This window comes from Akebia trifoliata, chromosome 4, assembly GCF_017979445.1.
Source record: "Akebia trifoliata isolate Shusen 1 chromosome 4, ASM1797944v1, whole genome shotgun sequence".
NCBI lineage: Eukaryota > Viridiplantae > Streptophyta > Magnoliopsida > Ranunculales > Lardizabalaceae > Akebia > Akebia trifoliata.
The window spans coordinates 4,137,157-4,160,904 of NC_141378.1; the positions used below are offsets into that span (position 1 = coordinate 4,137,157).

Below are 23,748 nucleotides of genomic sequence, written 5' to 3' on the forward strand. Positions count from 1 at the left end.
TTTCTAAGAAATTAAAAGGCCGATGACACGAGGATGCAGAGGACAAAATTCTATGAACTGGAGAAAAAAAAACTTGTTTATTTTTTTATTTTTCACTGTTAAATTTTAATTTGGGAGTTTGGCAGGAGTTCAATAGTCATCCATTTTCAAAACCTTGATCAAGCCCAATCTTTTTTATTTATTTTTTTATGAATTTTAATTTTTGTATCCGAGTTTTTCCATGAAATATAAAAGGGCTGTGGAGTTGGAAGGCCAATTTGGTAATCGCTCAACGACCCTTTGTACTTTGTAGGAATTGAAATCTTATCAAGGAATGCAGAGAGAATTTGGAGGTAAGTAGCTTTATAAGAAAATAGCATTATTAATTAATAAACACCAATTTGATGTGCTAAAATGTCTATTTCAAATTAAGCTTCAATCGATCGCTAACAAAACAAGCATAATTTATAAGCACAAAATTGAGTTAAAAAGATTCTGCGAAAATTGGTAATTCAGACAAGATTCTTCTTAAAGCCTCGAGTTTCCTTCTGTACTGTGCTGATCTCCTCTTATGGGAAGATACACAGCTTCAGAGGCCTCCATCTAGTCGAGTCTCCTGAATTTATACTAAAATATTGAGAAGCTTAGACTGCAACTGGGTCACTGACTGGACTAGAAATACTGGCATTAACCTATTCCAGGAAAAACCAAAAACCCATTATTGATGTATCAAAACCAAAGGCAGACTAGAAATTAGGAAGAAATTGCAAAAGCTTCACTAGAGGCAAGTTTACTCATTTGAAGTGGATTATATGCATCTATATGGCATTCGCCATGGCTCCATGAAATGTAAACAATACCGTCATGCTTAATCATATAAAAGAGAGGAAATCAGAAGGCACACCTTGGCTGATTTAAAGAGTTCGTCAAGCACTTCGGACAAGGTCGGATGTGCATGAACAGCAAATTTTATGTCCTGTTGAGTCCCAAGGATGCAAACAATTAAGTAATAAAATCCAGATGCTAGTTGCACAAATGAAAATTCAATGGTCTTAAAAACTGTTCATTTTATATATATGTCTTCAAATGGGGAGAAATTTAGTCCTGTTGGGTTTTTGGCTACAACCCACCCCTCGTGTAATGGTTCCCTCTGAGAGCTGCTATGTAAGACCTTGTAGTCTCAAGCTTAAAATTTGAGGTCTCGGGGAAAACAAATTACCTGAATACGTGTGCCCAAAGCAATAGCGTTGGATGCTTCATGGATAAGGTCTGCAGCATGCAACCCGAAAATATGAACCCCAAGAATCTCCCCATTATCAGGTCTGTATATCAACTGCATGAAAAATAATACAGAGAATTTAGGCATGCTCCAAATAAAAATTAAAAAAATATATATATTTGCTCAATTGTATGTGATATAAAACTGAAGAGAATATGTGGGATGGGACAATAGTAACTAGTAAATGCAGAATTCCCCTTCAGTAAAAAAAAATAAATAGAAGAGGAAGAAAGAAATCCTTTTAGTAAACTGTTTTTGCAGCCCTTTTAATGTTAAAAGAACAAATTAATAAAGACAAGTTAAAAGCCAAAAGTAAAAGATAATCGAAATACATGAGGTTCAAGTCCAAAACTGAAAAATGGGGCCAATTATTCCATGAAATGCTCCAGGGGTCTGGTCATCAAACTTTTTCGCGTGCTTTAATTTCGTATGTTGCTTTTGTTTAAATGGTGGTCGACAATTATCGTTGGTCACCAATGATGAAAATATCAAATATTATGTTCATGGATAATATCCATCTATAGCGCACAAAGAGTACAAGTGTTATATAGTGTCACCTTAGCGAGTCCCTCCCCTTCATTTTCTGCTAAGGCCTTTGTGTTAGCCTTAAAACTTGTTTTGGCGATACTTACTTCAAATCCTTCCTTTTCAGCTTTCTCCCTAGCTTGAGGCTGTAAATTTATGCAAGTCAGAATAGAAGAATTAAAAGAAAAGCTCCAAGCAATCCCTTAAATCAATAAACTAATGCGAGAAAATGGGAAGCTATCATAGAAGAAGTTAAGTTTTGCTACATGATCTGTACCTGAAAAGGTAATTGTTGTCTTCAACATGTTTTCTTTAACTAAAAAAAAAGTCTATAGTACATTGGAATGTAGAATTGCATGATGGAGTGGGATTAAAATAATGTCACCAGTATTTGAGACAAAAGTAATTATTGTCTTTATATTATTTCCAATAAATACATTCATATTCTAACGACCAGATGGCTGAAAAGGTTTTACCAAAGCAGCAAAGCTGGGTATATTTTCGACAAACATCGCATCTAATTCAAGGTCAAATTAATAATTTTAATTTGAAGTTCGGGCTACACTCGCTTAGACTAACTTAATAATCACACGGTCTTGCAATCACCAATCTTCCAGGGATTAACGTTGGAAGAGCACTACCGATGAATGTCTCTCTATACAGAGAACAATAATGTAATGTAGCATACAGGGAGGTAGTAAGTAATATACTAGTATATACCAGTGTACAATAACATAAAAACATTGGCTGTGGAAAGTATAAACTTACCTCCGTCAATCCCACCATACTAATTTCAGGATGGGTGAAGCAAGCTGCCGGGATGCTCAAATGGTTTAGCACGTGATCCTTCCCACTAAGTTGCTCAATAACTGGTAAAAGACCAAAGCAACGTGTCAAATGCACGAATCCATAAAAGAATAAGTATTATGCAGTTAGTAGGAAGTAGCAAGAAAACAAGCATGTACCTGAAATCCCTTGTGCACTTGCCGCATGAGCGAGCATCATTTTCCCATTTGCATCACCAATGCAGTACAAATGAGGAACCTACATATTAAAGCACCATATCAGTAATAGTTGGAAACAGATATCGAAAACTGCAAACTCATTAAGAAAATTTATCACAGACCATATTGCCATCTTTATCAATTACTTGCATCCGCTCATCAACAGGAACAAAACCCCGCTGTGTTTCTACATTAATCTGCAGAAAAACTAGGCTAGTATATTAAACAAATTGCGAATGTTTCTGATTTAGCACCTCTAACACAGGAATAACTTGGTACCACTTACATTCTCCAGACCAAGCCCTTTAGTGAATGGAGCCCTCCCAGTTGCAATGAGTGCAGCATCTACCTGCATTAAATCATATTTCAAATCCTTATAACCTTATAAATGCAATGGCATCACTCCCAACCATGGAAAAAGAGTAAATAGTAGGACATGCTCATAGAAGGGTAATGAGTATTATTTGAAAAGCTAAATTGACAGAGACACTTTATGGACATGCTCATAGCTAGTTTTGCATCCATGAATAAATTCCAAGAAGGGAATACTAGTTTTTTATTTTTTGGGTGTAATTTTTACAGTTGAAAATTACCTCCAGAGTATCCTTTAGTTCCTTTGTCTTTGCATCAATAAGCTCAATAGTGACAGGTTTTCCGTCCTTTGCTGGAGTGATCTATAACAAACACCAATGAAAATGGATCTGTTATCTCAACTATAAAACTACAAAAAATGCAAAAAGTGTTTGAAAAGCACAGAATACCTTGCTTGCAAAGACACCAGTATGGTAATCAATTTTCCGTGGATTAATGAGTACTCTTTGAGCCAACTTCCCAATCTCAGGATCAAAGCCAGGCATAAGCTGATCTAGAGCTTCAATAAACGTAACCTGTGCCATAACTTCATGGTTAGCTTAGTTCACTCTGGATAAGAAAAGAATTAACGCACTCAGAATAAAAGAGAGGAGAATTGCAAGTATATATATAACACTAGTTTAGAGTGAAGGTTGTTCCACTTGTAAACAAGTTACAAACTCACTACCAAGAGACAAAAACAAATTGAAATGTCGCACAACAACTGAAAATGAAAAAATATAAAGAAAAGAAAATAGATTAATTGCTCCCAAAACCCAACACTAGAAATGAGTAGTAACTATTCAATAAATGTGGTAGCAATAATAAAAATACACCTACCTCACTTCCAAGTGCTGTATACACATCACTAAACTCAAGTCCAATGTATCCACTGCCTACAATAGCTATCCAGTCCGGAATAAACTCCAATTTGAGTGCATGATCACTGGTAATAACAGTCTTCCCTGCAGGTCATTTCTTATGGTATTTAAAAATTCTATGGTCATCTTAAAAAAAGAGAATAAAGAGTGTCAAGGAATTATGCACAGCAGAAACTGGCATCTGAAGGTCATCCACATGTAAGAAAGAAATGGGTATTTAAACAACTTCTGAGGAACTAGTGCAGAAAACTTTTTCTCCTCTACTTAGATAGTGGTCTGATTGTTCATGTTGTTTTCCAAGGTTATGCAGCTACTATCCCTTGCACTGTGTGATGTTCTGCTTATATTTCATTTTTCACTAGATAAATCTATAAATAGAAGAAAAAAAAAGTTTCCAAACGTTTGGTGCATTTTGTCATGCAGTCAGACCACTGATGAGCCTTCTTTTTAGTGAAACTAGTAACTCAAACGTGCAACTGGATTCTGAACCCAGAACATGCCACTCTTAAGTACAAGCCCTTAGCGATAACAGCCATTTTTGGATCTTTGAGTTGGTTACTGTGTTTCATTCAAAGGTATCTTACAACATACACATAATATCAATCCATGACAGGAAACATCTTCAATATTAGTAATGTTTTAAATATTCATGATATGCCAATTAACATACAGCATTATAAACTCAAGAAGATGTCAAATATTGGAGGAACTCTGAGAAATGTATCTAGCTTGGAAGAGTATTGCCTTTTAAGCTGTAGATTAACTAAATTAAAGTGTTTAGATTAATAATAAGAGAGTGAAAATTCATGACTTACCATCAACTTCAATGCCTTTAGGAACAAAGGGAACAGAACCAGTAGCAATAATAATATCTTTTGCAGTTATTACATTGTCAGAGAAACCAACTTTTCCATATTTCACCCTTTGTGGACCCTGAAATAAATTTATATATATGAAAGAATCACTAGCAACTTAACCCATGAAGATCCCAGTAAACAAGAAATTACACATAAAATCACCGGATAACCACAGGCTATAGTCGGAAATACAAAACGAAGGTTTACCTAATTCACAATAGGGATACTATAGTTTTATATAAACCAGAAGATAGAACATATGACTTACCAAAATTGTGCCAACACCTGTCAATATGTCCACACCAAGAGCTTTCATTGAATTGGTCAAATTGTTACGAATTTTTGAAGCTAGATTATTTGCATGATCAGCAACCCCTTGTCTGTCATACCCAGCAGCTGAAACCTGTTCATCAGAAGTAATAAGATATATTAAAAATGTGACACATGTAAACTAACATAGCATACAAATGATGCAAACAATGGCTCCCAAGGATCCAATATGTCCAGTTAGTTCTGTGTTTGTCATGATTGTTCTATGGAAGCGGGTGGGCTGCTTTTTATAACTTCATCCCAGTTTTTTCAGTGTTGCATGGGAAGATAATGTAGCCAAACGAGGATGCAATAAAAAGAAAGAAACATGCATAATGTGGCACATCAGATTACGGAAAATGCATATTCAATTATTGAAACTGCCCAAAAAAAAATTTTGATCAGTAAAGATAATTTTATTGAAAGAAAGAAAACTGCCCAGAATTGAGAGGTACAAAGTATGATCAAGTGGGCTATAAAACACATATGATACCATGCACAGAATAGCAATCAGTAAAATCATTTTGCACAGCAAGTACGCAAGCAGTCAAACTTCTTTCTTTTTTTAAGTTGAAAATTCTGCATCATTTCACAATTGAAATGTATTATTGAATTATGATAAAAATAAAATATATCATTGTGTGAAGCATAATGCAAATACATAACATGCCCTTTTGAATGATGCAATCATATTTTACAAGAAAAGAAGGGGATCACAAAAAATTTAGTGGATTACATATAGACCTGTGCTAAACTGACTCAAAAAAAGAAAAAGACACTCAACCGACGTGGAATGTGCACAGAACCATAGATTTCCTCGAGATACACAAGGAAAACTATGGTTCTATGCATATTCCACGTCAGTTGAGTGTATTTGAGCGTCTTTTTGAGTCGGTTTAGTATTATTCATAAATATAACAAATTCTGAACCACCTGAAACAGCTAAAATGATGAAGGGTTTGACGAAACAGAGTCAAATAGAAATCTTGATGAAAAGAAAAAAGTCTGCAGATATCATTATAATCAATACCTTGGATTGGATACCCATTGAACTGCAATGCTGTAAAAAGTATGATACCCAGTACTTTTTTTAGGGTTTCCCCACACCCTTTTGGGATGGGACTAGTCCCTATGGTCACATGATGATCAGGCAGGACATGATTGTTCCATTACCTGTAAACCCAAAGCCTTCAGGTGATGCTCATTCTGAAGTTCACGCATCCTACCACTCACAGCAAGAAGAGCTTTAGAAGGAACGCAGCCTCTGTTCACACATGTTCCTCCCACCACATCTCCCTCAATGATAGCAGTTTTCAAACCCTGCAAACATTGCTTTTATCATTCTTTCATTTCACATGCATCTTGGAAGCGAAAAGCTAGCACTAAAATCTTACAATCCAAACTTCAGGTAAGCACTGTGTGCTAGACATAAATGGTGAGTAAACTAAAGCAACAGTCAAAACCAAAGTAAAGCATCAGAGATCATAAACCAAAACCTACCAACTAATGAGGAAAGAAAAATGCCCTTTTAAATATCAAGCGATAGTCAGCTCCCTTTAGATGATCATAACATGTTGGCATGGCCAGCTTGTTTAATGTGCATGTTTGATTCAAAAGCTAAAATGCCTTTTAATGCATAGTAAATGATTTCCAACCGGTTTTATACACAACTGTACCAAAACTAAAATTATTCATTCACTGCTGTTTAAAATAATCAATAATCAATGTGAAATTCCATATGAGATGGACAAATCCCCAACATATTCAATGTTCCGGTTTCATGGAGATCGATAGAAACATAAGCAACTAAACACTCGAATTTTCAATTAATAGTAATTCTATATGAACCTTTTTTTTCTCTTCTTCCAAAAACAGCACTTCTACTTCAGCACGATTGAAAAACTAGAATTTTCATCGAATATGACTACATGAACCATTTTTCTTCTAATAACAGCATTTTTACTCAGGTGGGGTGAGGATTTTCTCGTAGTGGGGGCAAACTATTTAGGTTTTTTGGTTAGAAGTTGAAGAAAATGATATTTTGGTCATTTCCAAAGTCTATGGGAGAAGGCCCAGTCAAGAAGCAATGTCATCTTCAAAAAATTGAAAGGGGGGGGAGAAAATGGGGAGGGAGGTGATGGAGTGTGGGTAAATGGGACATGTAATTAGTTGAAAATGCAGGGGTATCTCAAAGTTCTGTTGGGGCAATTGCCCCCACTAGCTCCGCCCCTGTTTCTACTTCAGCAATATTCTGGTTTGATCCCAGGTCCCGTGGAACTAACATTCTACGGCGCATAAAATCTAAGCTAATAACTTTAGCTCCAATTAACAAACAACGAGGCTCCTGCATCATAGCCTATACCTCACTCACTCCAAATTCAACTAAACAAGCACTGACAGTTCGAATTTTTCATATCCAAAAAACACATAAATAGATATCAAAGGTAAAAAATAGCAACTTTGAGGTCCGAATAACAGAAATCAAATGTCAGAATCTAATAAGTAAGACATTTGAAGTCTTTAGCTCCAATTAACAAACAAAGAGGCTTCAGCATCTTAGCTTATACCTAATTCACTCCAACTGTCAACTAAACAAGCACTAAAAAGTTCAGATTTTCGGATCCATAGAACACATAAATACATGTCAAAGTTAAGATTCACAACTTTGAGGTCCAAATAATAGAAATCAAAATGTCAGAATCTAATAGGTAAGACATTTAAAGTCTTTAGCTTCAATTAACAAACAAAGAGGCTTCAGCATCTTAGCTTATTCCTAATTCACTCCAAATTCAACTAAACAAGCACTAACAAGTTCGAATTTTCAGATCCAAAAAACACATAAATAGAGATCAAAGGTAAAAAAAAATAGCAACTGTAAGGTCCGAATAACAGAAATCAAATGTCAGAATCTAATAAGTACAACATTTGAAGTCTTCAGCTCCAGTGAACAAACAAAGAGGCTTCAGCATCTTAGCTTATACCTAATTCACTCCAAATTCAACTAAGCAAGCGCTAACAAGTTCGAAGTTTCAAATCCAAAAAACACATACATAGCGATCAAAGTTAATATTCGCAACTTTTAGGTGCGAATGACAGAAATCAAATATCATAATCTATTAACTATCACGTTTAGAGTCCAATAATCCTTCCATCACAAATTCGACTAAACAGAAACTAAAAACCTCAAATTTTCAGATCCATTTTGTGTAAAAAACCACCAAACCTTCTCAACAGCATGAAGAGCAGCACCATGACCACCAACACCAGCTCCAATAATAATCAGATCATAATCAAACCCCTTGGGCGTATTTCCATTGCCAGACAACGATGCCAATAACTTCTTCGAGAACCTTTGCCTCGACAACGCAACTCGACTCGAATCAGACCTTTTCAAAGAAGAGAATTCCAATGCCTCCTTTCTGAGACCACAGAACCGAAGATTTACAGTCTTGAAAGCATTAATGGAGGAGAATTCGAGTTTGCGATCCGATCTGGTGATGGTGGATGAAGCTGGAGAAGTAAGGGAGATAGAGATCGAAGCCTGCATTATGTGGATTACTGAGTTTTTCGAACGAGAGAAATGAGAGAGAAACTTGGAGGAATAAGGGTTTTAGAAGGAGATTTGAAGTGTAATTGCGTTCGAGTCCTCGACAAATCCGTTGGAGGGGCGGAGATATCAAGGTGTTGAGCAACTCCAACGATGCTCTTTATACTAAATAGCATTATTTGTGAAAATCTGGTAAATGTTGTTTTAACTGGCCCAAATTTTGTTGGGTCCAACTGCCTCAACAAATCTCTCATTTGTTTAAAATGGACTCAAATCTTAATAGCAGTCCTGACCTCACATTTTGAAATCCAAAAATATAAACGGATGCCACAGATTTTTAGAGAATAAAATTCTAAAAACTTTGAAAATAAAAAATAATAATAATAATAAATGTTTTCCACAGATTTTTAGAGAATAAAATTCTAAAAACTTTGAAAATGAAAAATAATAATAATAAAAAATAAAAATATCATTTTTCATTGTGATTTATAATTTTAAAGTTTGGGAGTTCAATGGCCGTCCATTTCAACATTTGGATCAAACTCAAAAATGATATATATATATATATATATGGGTAGCGTTATTTTGCCAACAATTTGGCAAACACATTTTTCAAAACATGGGTTAGAGGTCTTGGAATGGGCTGATTTTTGGTGAGGATGATCTCTACGGTGAGGAGATCATCATCACCAAAAATCAGCCCATTCCAAAACTTCTAACCCCATCAAAAATGATTTACAAAAAATGGACGGTTCACAATTTTTCAACTTGTAAACTGGGGCTAGAAGTTTTGGAATGAGATGATTTTTGGTGAGGATGATCTCCTCACCGTAGAGATCATCCTCACCAAAAATCAGCCCATTCCAAGACCTCTAACCCATGTTTTGAAAAAGTGTTTGCCAAACTATTGGCCAAATAACGGGACCCTATATATATATATATATATAGGGTCCTGTTCAGCAACAAACATTTTGGCAAAACATTTTTCAAAACATGGGTTAGAGATTTTGGAATGGACTGATTTTTGGTGAGGATCATCTCTACGGTGAGGAGATCATCCTCACCAAAAATTAGCCCATTCCGAAACTTCTAGCCCCAGTTTACACGTTGAAAAATCGTGGACCGTCCATTTTTTGTAAACCATTTTTTATGGGGTTAGAAGTTTTGGAATGGGCTGATTTTTGGTGATGATGATCTCCTCACCGTAGAGATGATCCTCACCAAAAATCAGTCCATTCCAAAACCTCTAACCCATGTCTTGAAAAATGTTTGTTGCTGAACATTTCCCATATATATATATATATGGGAAATGTTCAGCAACAAACATTTTTCAAGACATGGGTTAGAGGTTTTGGAATGGGCTGATTTTTGGTGAGGATGATCTCTACGGTGAGGAGATCATCATCACCAAAAATCAGCCCATTCCAAAACTTCTAACCCCATCAAAAATGATTTACAAAAAATGGACGGTCCACGATTTTTCAACTTGTAAACTGGGGCTAGAAGTTTTGGAATGGGCTGATTTTTGGTGAGGATGATCTCCTCACCATAGAGATCAACCTCACCAAAAATCAGCCCATTCCAACACCTCTAACTCATGTTTTGAAAAATGTTTTGCCAAAATGTTTGTTGCTGAACGGGACCCTATATATATATATTTGTGAATATAAGTATTTTCATAAAATTTAGAAAGATGTGGTTGATTGTCAATGTGATGATCCATATGGGCCCAACAACCCTTAATAAGACTTCAAATTTTACCAAGTTAGTAAGAAAAGTATTTTTTTTTATATTTTTATATTATTTAATAATTTTGAATCAAACACTTGACTGAATGCAACAAGACTTTGTCTCGATTTTGAGTTAACTACTTTAACTCTGACACCTAGAGAGTTTGTTGGAGTTGTTCTTAGGACTCTATTTTATTTAAATTTTATTTCTATTTATAGTAAGAGTAGAATTGGTAAATTATTAAGAATAAGACTCTTTATTTATAAAAAGTTTGTAATCCTTTATTAATTAATAGATATTATTTTAAGGGTAGCGTTCAATGGCTAACTTTTTGGCAAATTTTTTAGCAAAACATTTTTCAAAACATGAGTTAGAAATTTTGGAATGGGCTGATTTTTGGTGATGATGATCTCTACGGTGAGGTGATCATGGGCTGATTTTTGGTGAGGATGATCTCTATGGTGAGGAGATCATCCTCACTAAAAATCAGCCCATTCCAAAACTTCTAACCCATGTTTACAAGTTGAAAAATCGTGGACCGTCCATTTTTTGTAAACTATTTTTGATGGGCTTAGAAGTTTTGGAATGGGCTGATTTTTTGTGATGATGGTTTCTTCACCGTAGAGATCATCCTCACCAAAAATCAGCCCATTCCAAAACTTCTAACTCATGTTTTGAAAAATGTTTTGCCAAAAAGTTTGCCATTGAACGGGACCCTTATTTTAATTGTCTTTTTACATAATTCTTGGTGTGTTGAGAGATTGGCATTTCTCTCATTTGAGTGGGCACATTAGAAATTATGTTTCTAACACAATGTGTTTTCTTACATTTTTCATTAGAGTCGTGATGAATGCATGCAATCATGGTACGCGATTGGGTAGGCAGCTGACATAAAAAAGAATACAAAACCATAGATCGTTTTCATCAGGATACACAGGAAAAAAAGATGTGCAGTTTTGTGCCCTTGCCATATCAGTGATGTACTAAGACCGCAACTCTAGTGAAGGATTTATTTTTAAATAGTCCCTAAGTTTTACACAATAACTTGATAATAGGGCTTAAAATGGATTAGATTCAAGTTGGATATGAGTATGTCCATATTCATATCCAAAATTTTTATCCGAATCCGACTCGAATCAAACTAGCTAAGACTATATACGAGCCATTTTACTTTCATTAAAATCATATCCGGGTACGATCGGTTGAATTAATTGATTTGGGCAGGTCTGGTCAGATAGTGTTAAACCATTTAAAATTATATCAAATAAAATTATTAAATGATGACTTAAACTCAAGACCTCTCCATTTTAAATAGAGGCCTTGACTATTCACTATACTCAATTATTGTTGGTTGATAAAAGATAGCTTAAAAAATATGACAATATAACTTGCAAAGTAATATATCATTTAGATTTTGACATATATAGGGATGAAATCAGGTCAAGGGACATCAACCCATATCCGAACCATATTTTAATTTGAATATATTTGATCAAACCAAATTTGCTAAATTCGAATTCAGATCTCTTGGATTTCAAATAAAATCCATACCATTTTAAGCTCTACTTGATAGGACATTCAGTAAACTTTTTATTTCTTAATAGTCCTTCACTATTGGTGAACTCACCACTTTTTTATTTACTGTCGAGTTCACCATTTACTATCGCACCTGAAGTTTTTCTATTATTTTACTAGGCAGGCGAGATTTTTGATTAGTGGTTAGTAATAAGTGGATGAAAGTGTATTTCTAATCGAAGTGGTGCTATCAACTCTCTCGTCACCTTTGAGTAAAAACAAAAACTATACATTCTCTTTAGATTATAATTTTAACTTATATGCACAATTATAATAATTTCATTGATTAATATTTAACAAACCCAATCCATTAGGACCGGATTTCATTGACTCAAGAAATAACACATGATCTTGATCTTGTAAATACAAAATCAAATGGTTGAAATTTATTTTCAAGATAATTGTACTTGTTAGAAAAATAGAACTTGAAAAAATTACTTTGAGGCACGTAGTAATCTACGTTGTCTTATAGACAACAGACGCCCCCACTCCGATTGAACACGAAGATACATATGGGTTGTTGGTGAACTTGTCTTCAGGATACAACAGAGCCCAGTTCTAACACAACTGTATATTTCCTCAAAATTTGCACTATTTTGAGAAAATCTGTCACACAGAATCTTGGATACACGAATGCCTCTTTTTGTAGAATTTTTTTTTTTTTTTATTTATTATTTTAACATAATTGATCTCCATAAATAGATAACAATTATAAAAATCACACCCATTCTTTTATTTCTTTATTTTTTATTTTTTATTTATAAATAAAATAAAAACAAATTATTAAATTTCCATATAGCTTGAAGCCATTAGGAGCTCTCAAGGAGAGAGTCTTTGGAATAAAGAAAGAGTTGAGAATAGGTTCTTATTTATAGGTTTAAAAATCCCTCCAAAACATTTAAAAAGCAATGTGGGATTTATAAAATATTTGAAAAAGGAGCCAAAAAGAATTTTTACAAATTTCAATCCATGTGAAAAGTTATTAACCAATAGAAATGTTCTTTTTAAAAATACTTATTTTTCTTTAACAAAAAGTACACCAACCATAAAGTAACTTTCAAATATCATTTTAAAATAAACTAAATTAATTTTATTTGAATCAATTTTAAATAAATATTAATCAACATTTATTTTAACAATCCCCCACTTGATTCAAAAAATAATTAATTAATAGAGGTAAACTGGATGTGTATCAGAATGATCATAATAAGTATAACCATAGGTACTTAACGGTTTGAACTTTTGGCTTATATATATAATTCAAAGTTTATAAGATATTTAAGTAGCTTATAACTTTGAACTTAAATTTTATGTAATAAATCGGAATTATATATACACTTATTATAATCTAACTCATTAGTGACAAAGAGTAGCGCTTTGCAGTCAAACACTTAAATCCTGATTTTCATGAGTATTTTAGAGAGATGATCAATTATCTGTTTAAAGTAGTTAAACTTTTATACTCATATAGGTGAATTTGTCATGAGTGCTCTTGTAACTTCTTTAACACTCAAACTTAAAATAGCCTACAAATTTATTAAGAATTTAACTCATCATTTTCATATTACAAGATATGTGCACTGAATAACATCATAGGAGTAGTCTATAAATATTGTGTGCACTTACAAATACAGTACTCAAGTCTGCATTATCCAAATATACATAAAATCTCAATTTTTGGATGTCGTGCTTACAATGTCAAAAATTTACTATCAGATCCCTAGGATGAATATCCATATCAATTAAAAAAAAAAAAAAACAAATCCATAATAATAGATCCAAAATCAACTAATCGATGTCGATTACATCAAGTAATTGGGAAATTGGCTACCCATTGGCACCCTTAATTCCAAGTCCGATCTATATTGGATCGACCCGGATCCGATCCATTGATAGCCCTACACAAGACAATTAGAGTGAATAGAGCCGGCATGTTCACACTTCACACAATTCAAATTGAGTTGTTTGGGATGGCATGGATAGTATGAGTCTTTTGGACGGACAAGAAAATAAGCACAAAAGTCTCAGCCGACGCATAATATGAAATGGAAGGATTGTTCATGAAGTTTAACTTGTTAGTCTTATTCATTCGATTTATGCCATTTGTGTGACGTAGAATCTTCAAAGAAGAGAAGAGGGACAAAGACAACTGTCAACATTGTACGGGATCACCAAATTCCAATACCCTTATCCCCAATTTAATATACTTCACATTTCAAGACCCAATTCACTTTGATTTGATAATTTCTCATTTTTTTTCAGTCAATGTTGATGTACATACATGAGAACTTGGTCTAATTGTGATTTTTTAGCTATTTAGATTTGAGAAATTATTATAATGTCAACAATTAGATATTATTGACTATGTTGATTATGTTCTCAGGTCAAGTTTCCCCTACCTTCGATGAATTTACATACCAGAAATTAGTCTTATGGGAGCGAAGAAAATTTGTTACAATATTCAAGAAAGATTACTGATTTCATTATTCAACAAATTCGATGTAGAATCGTTTTCGAGATTATTAAAGCAATCAAGATAAATACATTAATGGTGTGTACGAAAAAATTCTGAGAGTTTGATGCTTACAACACAAAGGGTGGTGGTCAGAGGCCATTTCAAGAAACGTGAAAATTCATTTATCAATATACGTACATTTACAAAAATATGTAATTTGACTTGACACATTAACATCATTTTATTAGAATGATTAAATTGACAAAGTAATTAATCCGTCAAATTAGATAACTTAAATATAACATATGAACCGATAAGAAGACATCTATCCACATCATGCTAGTATCTGTAAGTATGATATAGGTCATGAGATTCATAATATAGAGATATGCAATTTCTATTTCTAAGAGTCTAAACTCTGTTAAAATCCTCACTAACTTGATATTTACAAATCTCCACTCTCGAAAGAAAATCAGATCTAATTGCATGGGAATTACAAAGAGTATAGATATGATTAGACTGTGGGCCCACAAATCTGATGGATGAATTTTATCCATTGGATTTGAATGATGGGAGACGGATGGATAAACTTGATCTCAATTATGGTTTGTTTGACCAAAACTGTCAAAAGTCTTCGTGTTGGAAATTTCTCGGGACCGAGTCTACTGGTTTTAGTCAAACAGGTACCGTTGGCCACTTTTTAAATGCCAATGTTAGTTTGGAAACTTCACGTATCTTGTTAGTTTATTTGAACTCAGGGAGAGAGAGAGATAGAGAGAGAGAGAATGGAAATAGAGATGAGAGACGGAGAAACAGTATTATTTGTAGAGAATTTGATCTCTCCTTCTTCAATTTCACAGTGTAGAATCTGCCATGAAGAAGAAATTGAGAGCTCGATGAGCTTGGAAGCTCCGTGTGCTTGTTCTGGAACTGTTAAGGTACCTCAAAACTCTGGAACAGTAGAATCTGTTCTTATGTATTTCTTTAAAATCCTATCTCTTCTGAAAGTTTGATTTTTTTTTATTTTCAGTTTGCACATAGAGCTTGTATACAGACGTGGTGCAACGAGAAGGGCAACACGACCTGTGAAATCTGTCTTCAGGTTTGAATCCATCAGTTTTTAAGAGAAAAAAAAAAAAAAAAAGATCTTTTTTTTTCCTCCTTAAATTATGAAAATTTCAGGTTGAAATGTTGTTCTTCTCTTATTTTATTTTATTTTTAAATTTTTTTATTTTGTGAGATGAAAACTGAATGTTGGGTATGCTGTTAGTTTATTGGAAACTTAACCAAAACGGTATCGAAAATGTCAAAATTACTATTAATCATTTTTATTAGTCAATTACAATAGAGGTCAAGAGGGGCATGTCATCAGTTTGAAAAAAAATAAATATTCATAATTTGTCTTAGATTATGAAGCATTTTTACCTGTTTGGTAAAATATTTTTATTTTGAAAAAGTTAAATTACCACTGCGTCCCTATCTGGTAATTTTTACCAGTTTTAAAAATTTATTCTTGTTTTTTGTTTTTTTTTTTTTTTTTTTCTGTGATTCGAATTGGACTTTCTGGTTGTATGATTTTGTTGTTTTTTAATATCTAGGGTTTTAATTTTTAATGGTCTTAGCAAGAACCAAGATTTTATGTAGCAAAAAGGCCTTTCTTTTCCTCTTGTTTTCTTTGTGAAATTTGAAATTTGGTTATGCTGCTTTCATAACTTATTTTGATTCAAATTGGGTTCCTTTCTTTCCTGTTTATTTTTTATTTTTTATGTTTTTGGTGAATTTTGAAGGTTTATTGGTTTCTCACTTTTTGTTTCCTACAGAAGTTTGAACCTGGGTACACTATACCCCTGAAAAATTCTCATGTGGACGATGTTACGTTGACGATCAGGTTTTGATTCTTGAATTTCTATTAGTGAAAATTGAGATATAATTTATGGACTTCTACTAACTTTTCAAATTGAAATGAAACAGAGCAAGCTTGGAGGTTCCAAGGCAGAATCAGGAGCTACATAATCGCAGAGTAATGGCAATTGTTGCCCTTGATGATGGAATTATCGAATCGGAATGCTCACCTGAAGTTGAAAGAAGCGAGAATTGTTTTCGATCAGTGGGTTTAACAGTGAGTAGTCTTCATTAAATCATCCCTTCAGAATTAGTTGGTGTACTTATTATACACAACAGAAGAGTTAAACTAGAGTCGTTGGTCGTCACAGACTAGAAAAACCCATCTTCATCGATGTTACTGTAGTGATCACAATGACATCCACGCCTTAGACTCTTAGCGTACTAGGTAGAGACCCACAAAATACTTTTGTGTGTGTGTGTGTGTGAGAGAGAGAGAGAGAGAGAGAGTCCATTTGTTTCTCTATCATATATCTTTAACATCTTTTTATAGAATCTGAATTGGTTGTTGCACAATCAACAGAAAATTACCAAAAAAAATAAAAAATAACGCACACACACACACACACAAATATTGACGTTAACAATTAAAAAAATACCAACTTTTAAAAATTATAGAAAACAGCTTAACTCGCTAGACTGTCTAGAGTTTTAATAGCTTGTCAGTCTGTCCAACGTTTTAAAACCATTTATAGGTTAAAATGTTGGACTGTCCAATGAGTTACTAAAATGTTGGACAGTCCAACGAGTTGAATTGCCCAATATCTTCTCCAAAACTCTTTAAGCCATTGGACTGTCCAACGTTTTAACAGACAGTCAAATGTTTTAAATCATTTTAGTAAAATTAATTTAAATTGAAATCTTTATTATAATTAATAAAAAAATTAACCCTCTTTTGGTAATTTTCCAAAAAATCAAATATCAACATTATAATGGATGTTGTAATAGCAATGCCCCAATCCTATCACATTTATTGTCCTATAACGCTTCCATATGATGCTTATTGTACCGTTTAAAACGCTGATTTTTGAAATAATGTCTGTTAAAATGAATTTCGGTTGATTCCTTATGTTGGCTTGTTAAAGAGATTAATTCATATTTTTTTTACTAATCATTTTGTGCAGTTTTCAATCTTTTTGCTTGTTCGAAACCTCTTGTATGTGTTAACTAGTGGAACAGATCATTACGCATTCACACTTCTCACTGTAAGTATCTAATGAACCAGACCTCCTTTTGCATCTCATCTTTAATCGATAAACTGTTTTAGTTCATGACTTTATATTTATTTCCCCCCCTTTTTTTGGTGAAATCTACAGATATTTATTCTAAGATCTGTTGGAATCCTTCTCCCAGTTTACATAATGGTTCGAACATTTGCAGCAATCCAAAACAACCTACAACAGTGGTATCATCATCATGTTAGTTCTTAAATTCTTTCCTACATTTTAAATGGATAATCTATTTACATGACCATAGAGTTTCAAATTATATAATTAAAGGAGTATTATTAGGTTGAACTGCACCAATTTACTGGAGTATTATTAGGTGATGAAAGTTAAGTTGAACTGCACCAATTTACTGGGAACCCGAAACCCGTTTTTAGTTAACTCCCAAAAGGTTAGGAATTGTCTTTCGTTTGTTATGCTTTTGACGGGCAACTTGAAATTCGTTACCAAACACACCCCAAATGGGAGTCATTCCGAAGTAAATGTTAATGTAGATTAAAGATTGCCCAAGCGACTTAATCCTATTAATCTGTACTGCTTTTATAATTGGTCTGTATAGTTGTAGTTTGTAGGATTTATCACCCAAAAAAAAAAAAAAAATCAATATGGACACAAGTTTATAGTTAGCTTTGATCTAACTCAATTTTATTTTTTTTGGATATTAGGAGTCTGATTCTCATAATAATTCACCGTTCCAAGACGATGACGAAGAAAATGAGCTGCAGAATCCGACAGTATGAAGACAGTCCTAATGATTCTTTAGTTCTTTGTACATTTTTTTAATTTTTGGGTGTATCAGAGCATTATACTTGTGCTCTTATATCTTCCCCTGTTTTGCAAATTGAAAAGAAATATTAAAGTATATTGATATCATGTTAAACTTTCTTCTCTCAGCAAAGAAATTTAAAGGCACAAAATCTGAATTAATGTAATTCTTTGATTTATAATTCTTTTGTCTAAACTCAATTGGTTCCTCTATTTAAATTATTAGAATAGATCCATGTCTATGTTCTTAGAGAGAAGTATTATTGTCATCCCTACCCCTCATTTTGTGACGGGCATTGGGATTCAGACCACTTGGGGACAATGATCCTAGATGATTCCTCAGGATGATTTGATAATTTGTAATGTAAAATAAAATAAAAAACAATGACCATGAAGAGACGAAGAAGAAGAAGAAGAAGAAGTAAAAAAGTTTGGTTTTTTTTCTTTCTCTTCTATTTTCTTTCAATTTTTGTTTCGCTTTTGGATGAAAATCGATCAAGGATAGTTCTTTTGGTTTGAAATCATCTACACAAGTCATTATGTCAAGTTTTTAGTCGATTTTTCCATGTCTTTTAGTTGAAAAAATTTAACAAAAAAAAAAAAAAAAAAAATAGATGGGTTTTACCAGCATCAAGCTCATCACTTTTTATTTTCGGGTTCAACACTTTTATTGTTGAGTTCTACAATTTTTTTTTTTTTTTAATTGTTGAATTCAACAATAAAAATTGGTGAGCTCAACAATAAATAAAATTGGCAATTTTACAATAAAAAGGAGTAAACTCGACAATAAATTAAAAGTGGTAAGCTCGACATTATATAAGTTTTTTTGAATCTCAATTTCGTTCTTTATTGTTTGTTATAAAATCATCAAAATAAATAAAAAAAATACATCCAAATGTTCATAATTAGAAATATATCATTTCAATTCATCTTTCATGATAAAAAAAAATCATTGAAAATGATTAGAATCATCATTGGAAAATCGAAGGATGTGAAGAAAATGAAAAAATGGGTAGTTTGGGTATTTCAAAAATATTATAAGCTAAGATGAGGTTGAGTAAACATTAAGAAATAAAAAGTTTACTAAATGGGCTGTCAAGCAACGCCTAAAATTCGGGGACTAATTAGAAAAAAAAAATCCCTCTAACAAAGTCTTTTAAGTAATTTTCCCTTAAGAAAATGTTTTTCCGTCCGAAAGGAAAAAATCTTAAGATTTTCTTCTCTCAGAATTATCGGGAAGAAATCATTTTCTCATAAGCCATTTTGAAGGAAAATTTTCCTGGTTGAGACGAGGTTGAAGAGGAGGGTAATTACGTCACATTCCATTAGTCTTTAATAAAAGGCATAATTCAAGGGGTATGCCATCAATTTGAAATCATAAGGGTATCTCAAGTAATTTACAAAAATCCGGAGGGGTATAAGTAACCTAAAAAAACATCAAAACGTCCGTTCTTCCTTCCAAGGTCCAAGTGGAACACCACCACCAACTCTCTCTGTCTCTCTCTCCCCCATTAATGGCGGAACAATGGCTCTCTTTCAAAGAAAACTCATAAAAAATTCGATCTTTCGTCGCCATTTTTACTCTCTTGAGTCTCAAATCAGTTCTCCAACATCCGGCTTCCATGACTTCCTCGTCTGCAACTTCTCTACCGAGCTATGCTCTGGAGATCAGAGACGAAGAACGAGAGAAGGATGGATTCGTCGACAGCAAATGTGCCTTCTTAATGGTATCTCTCTGCCCTTGTCTCGTCCTCTTCATTATTCTCTTCATTGTCGTATCTATCGTTCTTGTGGCGAAGTTTCATCTCTTCTGCCACACTCCCTTTCACAGTCTCTCAACTCTCTTTTACAAGAAAAAATGCGAACTTTGAATTCTAGGGTTTCGAATGGTGGTACAGAAACAGAGGAAGAAATCAACTATGGTGGAATCTGTAGATCTCTGAACCTTTTTGATTATCTAAATTCTTCACCTAATCTTCGATTTGGTAATTTTAATGGTAAAATTGCATGCCTTCAAAGGCTTGAATTTGTTTTGCGAGGAAAATTGCTAAGTTTGAATTTTAGGGGTTCAAATTTGAGAGCCTTTTCTAGGGTTTCAAATGTAGACTCAGATACGGAGGAAGAAAAGGAAGAAAATGAGGATGATAATGATGGTAATGGTGAGCGTGAGGGTGAGGGTGAGGGTGAGAATTTTGGGTCTAAAGCTGATCCAAGTGAGGTGGAGAGAGTGTGCAAGGTGATCGAAGAATTGTTTGCATCCGATCGGAATATGGAAGCGGTTCTTGATCAATGTGGTATTGATCTCTCTCATGATCTTGTAGTGGATGTGTTGGCTAGGTTTAAGCATGCCCGAAGGCCAGCATTTCGGTTCTTCTGCTGGGCTGAACAAAGGCCTGGCTTTGAACATGATTCGAGGACGTATAATTCTATGATGGGAATTCTTGGAAAAACTAGGCAGTTTGAGAGCATGGTAGCAATGCTTGAAGAGATGGGGAAGAAGGGGTTTCTAACCATCGAGACATTCTGTATTGCAATTAGAGCCTTTGCGGCCGCACGAGAGATGAAGAAAGCTATTGAAAATTTTGATTTGATGAAAAGGCATAATTTCAAAGCGGGGGTGGATACATTCAATTGCTTACTTGATGCCTTGGGGAGGGCGAAGCTCGGGAAGGAAGCTCAAGCTTTGTTCGAGAAGTTGAAGGGTCGTTTTACACCGGATTTAAGAACTTATTCAGTTCTCCTCGCTGGTTGGTGCAAGGTGAAGAATTTAATGGAAGCGGGGAGGGTGTGGAATGAGATGATTGATAAGGGTATGAAACCGGACATTATCGCTCATAACATAATGCTTGAAGGATTGTTAAAGGGTAGAAGGAGATCTGAAGCAATCAAGTTGTTTGAGCTCATGAAGGCCAAGGGTCCCCCTCCAAATGTTCGAAGCTACACTATATTGATTAGGGATTTGTGCAAGGGAAACAAGATTGAAGAAGCTGTCGAGTATTTTGATGAGTTGCTTGATGTTGGTTGCCATCCGGACCCTGCGGTTTACACTTGTTTGATTGTTGGGTTTGGAAACCAAAAGAAGATGGATAAGGTCTATGGATTGTTGAAAGAGATGAAAGAGAAGGGTTGTCCTCCTGACGGGCGGACCTATAATGCTCTTATCAAATTGATGACCAATCGACGAATGTGTGATGATGCAGTTAGAATTTACAAGAAGATGATTCATGGTGGACATCAACCCACATTACATACCTATAACATGATGATGAAGTCTTACTTCCAAGCGAAAAATTATGAGATGGGTTGTGCAGTTTGGGAGGAGATGAGACAGAAGGGTTGTTGCCCCGATGATAACTCTTATACTGTTTTCATTGGTGGTCTTATAAGGCATGGGAGAGCAGAGGAGGCTTGTAAATACATAGAGGAGATGATAGATAAAGGGATGAAGGCTCCTCAGCTCGATTACAATAAATTTGCTGCAGATTTCTCTAGAGCCGGGAAGCCAGACATACTTGAGGAACTGGCCCAAAAGATGAAGTTCTCAGGGAAGTTTGAGGTTTCCAATGTGTTTGCAAGGTGGTCTGATATGATGAGGAAAAGAGTTAAGAGAAGAGATCCCGATCAAAGTGGACGACAGGTTGCTTGAGTTCATTATTAGATTCAAAACTATACTGGTTTGGCTTTCTATACACTTCATTTATCATATATACTGATTTGTACTGTTTCTCGTGCTGTATAGTGTTTGCAACTCTACTTTTATCCATCTGTCTTCTTATTGTGATGAGCAATTTCAGTTGTTTTACTTTTATGTTATTTTATCATTGTTTCAGATAGCTCAAGTGATGCCCATTTGTTTTTCTTGTTCTCTCCTTCACTTCAATAGGCATGTTGTTGAATGCAAAAAATATGACAGCCATTATGGTAATACAATAGAGATTGTGTGTCAAGTTGTTCACCACATGTTCAACTGTTGCTTTATGGTCTATTCTCATTGGTATTGTGTTTAACATAGTTCCTTGCAATGAAACTTAAAGCTGAGGGAAATAGCTCTTTAGAGGCTGGTGTTGAAATTTTGTAGCTGTTGTTTGGGATATTGAGACTAAGTTGTTGATTCAAGAGTTCATGGTTGCTGTTGAAATTTTGTAGCTTTTCAGGATATTGGGATAAAGGTTGTTGATAGAAGAGGTCCTTGGTTTCTTTCAAAGTTAGTTCAAGCAAACTAGAGGAAGCATCTGTGGACCCCAATGGTTGGAAGATTTAGAAGAAACCCCAATAAGAAAGAGTTACTTCATTTGCAATGTTAGGAGGAACCACACATCTAGTTTGGTGGGGAAAGGAACCATTTCTCAAGATGGAATTGTCATACTGACCATTTCAGTCATTATTTTTCAGTTATTGGAAACAGTTTTATAATGCTGAAGAGTTGCAAGGATTAACTTATTAAGGAGTTTATCTATGGAATAACTATGATCAAACACAAAAAAAATTAGTAGTTTATTGATGTTTAAGATTTAACCCATCATTCTGAGTTAAATATCAGACATTAATATCATCTGTAAATTCACTAATAAGCCTCCTCACATTCTAATTCGGCTGCCAATAAAATAAAAAAAAACCAGAACATAGGTACTTCCCAAGTCCAAATCACTCTGAAAATTCAGAAGCCTTTGGACCTCAAGCAATAGTTATTCCTAAAGTGTTCTCAAAATTTCTTAACAAAAACTCTGGTTACTTAATTGATTTCATTCATTCACACACGATATTCACTGCTCTAACACCAGCCTTTATCCACTAGTTGATATTTTTCTAGCTATTTCATAGTTTTCTCTTTATTCCTTCACCCCACCTGTCAAGAATTCTACAGATGTCTTGTATTTCTCCCACAAGAACGTAACATTGTTTCAAGTTGAGGAATAGATATATTTTCTGTTGAGTGTTATGTTATCCTACTCCACTCCTGGGTGTCACATGCTCACGTATTGTGTCTTAGTTCGACCCATGACCCTCTTATATTCATAGTTCTCCCCTTCTTCATTAGATTGGTCTTTTGGAGTAGTTGGTTAGTCAACATGGTATTAAAGCGCTAGGTTTGTATAAATCACGGTTTTAAGTCTCTTTGAAGAAATTTGCCACCCTGATGTGTGAGAGTGGGTGTGAATAAGACTTAAACAAATTGGGTTCAAGTCGGATATGTGTCTACCCATATTCATATCCGGATTTTTTCTAGGTCCAAATCCGGATCCGTGTCTGACTCAGATCCTACTAGCTCAAACCATAACCGTTTTTTTACTTTCATTAAACTCATATCTGGAGCTGATCCGACCTTTGGGTCAGTCAGGTCAGATAATTTCAAACCATTACA

At 34.3% G+C, this 23,748-nt stretch overlaps 3 protein-coding genes across 4 annotated transcripts; 2 read left to right on the top strand and 1 right to left on the bottom strand.

Moving 5' to 3' along the window:
• Positions 1-341: 341 nt before the first annotated feature.
• LOC147403101 (dihydrolipoyl dehydrogenase 2, chloroplastic-like) lies at positions 342-8,907 on the bottom strand. Its single transcript, XM_086438557.1, has 15 exons — positions 8,409-8,907; positions 6,359-6,505; positions 5,145-5,279; positions 4,835-4,952; positions 3,979-4,103; positions 3,549-3,674; positions 3,381-3,461; positions 3,074-3,136; positions 2,910-2,984; positions 2,749-2,827; positions 2,552-2,652; positions 1,816-1,929; positions 1,199-1,312; positions 884-955; positions 342-671 (listed from the first exon to the last, which is right to left on the bottom strand). Exons 1-15 carry the CDS (start codon positions 8,730-8,732, stop codon positions 624-626), a joined length of 1,722 nt encoding a protein of 573 aa, XP_086294683.1. The 5' UTR covers positions 8,733-8,907; the 3' UTR covers positions 342-623.
• A 6,324-nt stretch (positions 8,908-15,231) lies between these two features.
• LOC147403102 (uncharacterized) lies at positions 15,232-18,501 on the top strand. 2 transcript variants are annotated; one of them, XR_015177393.1, is made up of 7 exons: positions 15,232-15,431; positions 15,524-15,595; positions 16,314-16,381; positions 16,465-16,612; positions 17,520-17,600; positions 17,712-17,906; positions 17,941-18,249. XR_015177393.1 is itself a non-coding variant. In XM_086438558.1 (7 exons), exons 1-7 carry the CDS (start codon positions 15,279-15,281, stop codon positions 18,359-18,361), a joined length of 699 nt encoding a protein of 232 aa, XP_086294684.1. In that variant the 5' UTR covers positions 15,234-15,278; the 3' UTR covers positions 18,362-18,501. The 2 variants fall into 2 exon arrangements, 1 of the variants encoding a protein (XP_086294684.1); XM_086438558.1 differs by lacking the exon at positions 17,941-18,249 and adding an exon at positions 18,287-18,501 and having other exon boundaries at positions 15,234-15,431; positions 17,712-17,813.
• Positions 18,502-19,825: 1,324 nt separating this feature from the next.
• Positions 19,826-22,241, top strand: LOC147403103 (uncharacterized). The gene has a single exon (XM_086438560.1). The coding sequence runs from the start codon at positions 19,912-19,914 to the stop codon at positions 22,030-22,032; it is 2,121 nt and encodes a 706-aa protein (XP_086294686.1). The 5' UTR covers positions 19,826-19,911; the 3' UTR covers positions 22,033-22,241.
• The last annotated feature ends 1,507 nt before the right edge of the window (positions 22,242-23,748 follow it).

Coding starts and splice junctions, on each gene's coding strand:
- LOC147403101 (XM_086438557.1), bottom strand. CDS start 8,732: ATGCAGGCTTCGATCTCTATCTCCCTTACTTCTCCAGCTTCATCCACC. Junction 2,985..3,073: donor AAGGGCTTGGTCTGGAGAAT/GTAAGTGGTACC, acceptor GTTTTTCTGCAG/ATTAATGTAGAAACACAGCG. Junction 2,828..2,909: donor TTGATAAAGATGGCAATATG/GTCTGTGATAAA, acceptor TTTAATATGTAG/GTTCCTCATTTGTACTGCAT.
- LOC147403102 (XM_086438558.1), top strand. CDS start 15,279: ATGGAAATAGAGATGAGAGACGGAGAAACAGTATTATTTGTAGAGAAT. Junction 15,596..16,313: donor CCTGTGAAATCTGTCTTCAG/GTTTGAATCCAT, acceptor TGTTTCCTACAG/AAGTTTGAACCTGGGTACAC. Junction 17,814..18,286: donor AACAGTGGTATCATCATCAT/GTTAGTTCTTAA, acceptor TTTGGATATTAG/GAGTCTGATTCTCATAATAA.
- LOC147403103 (XM_086438560.1), top strand. CDS start 19,912: ATGGCTCTCTTTCAAAGAAAACTCATAAAAAATTCGATCTTTCGTCGC.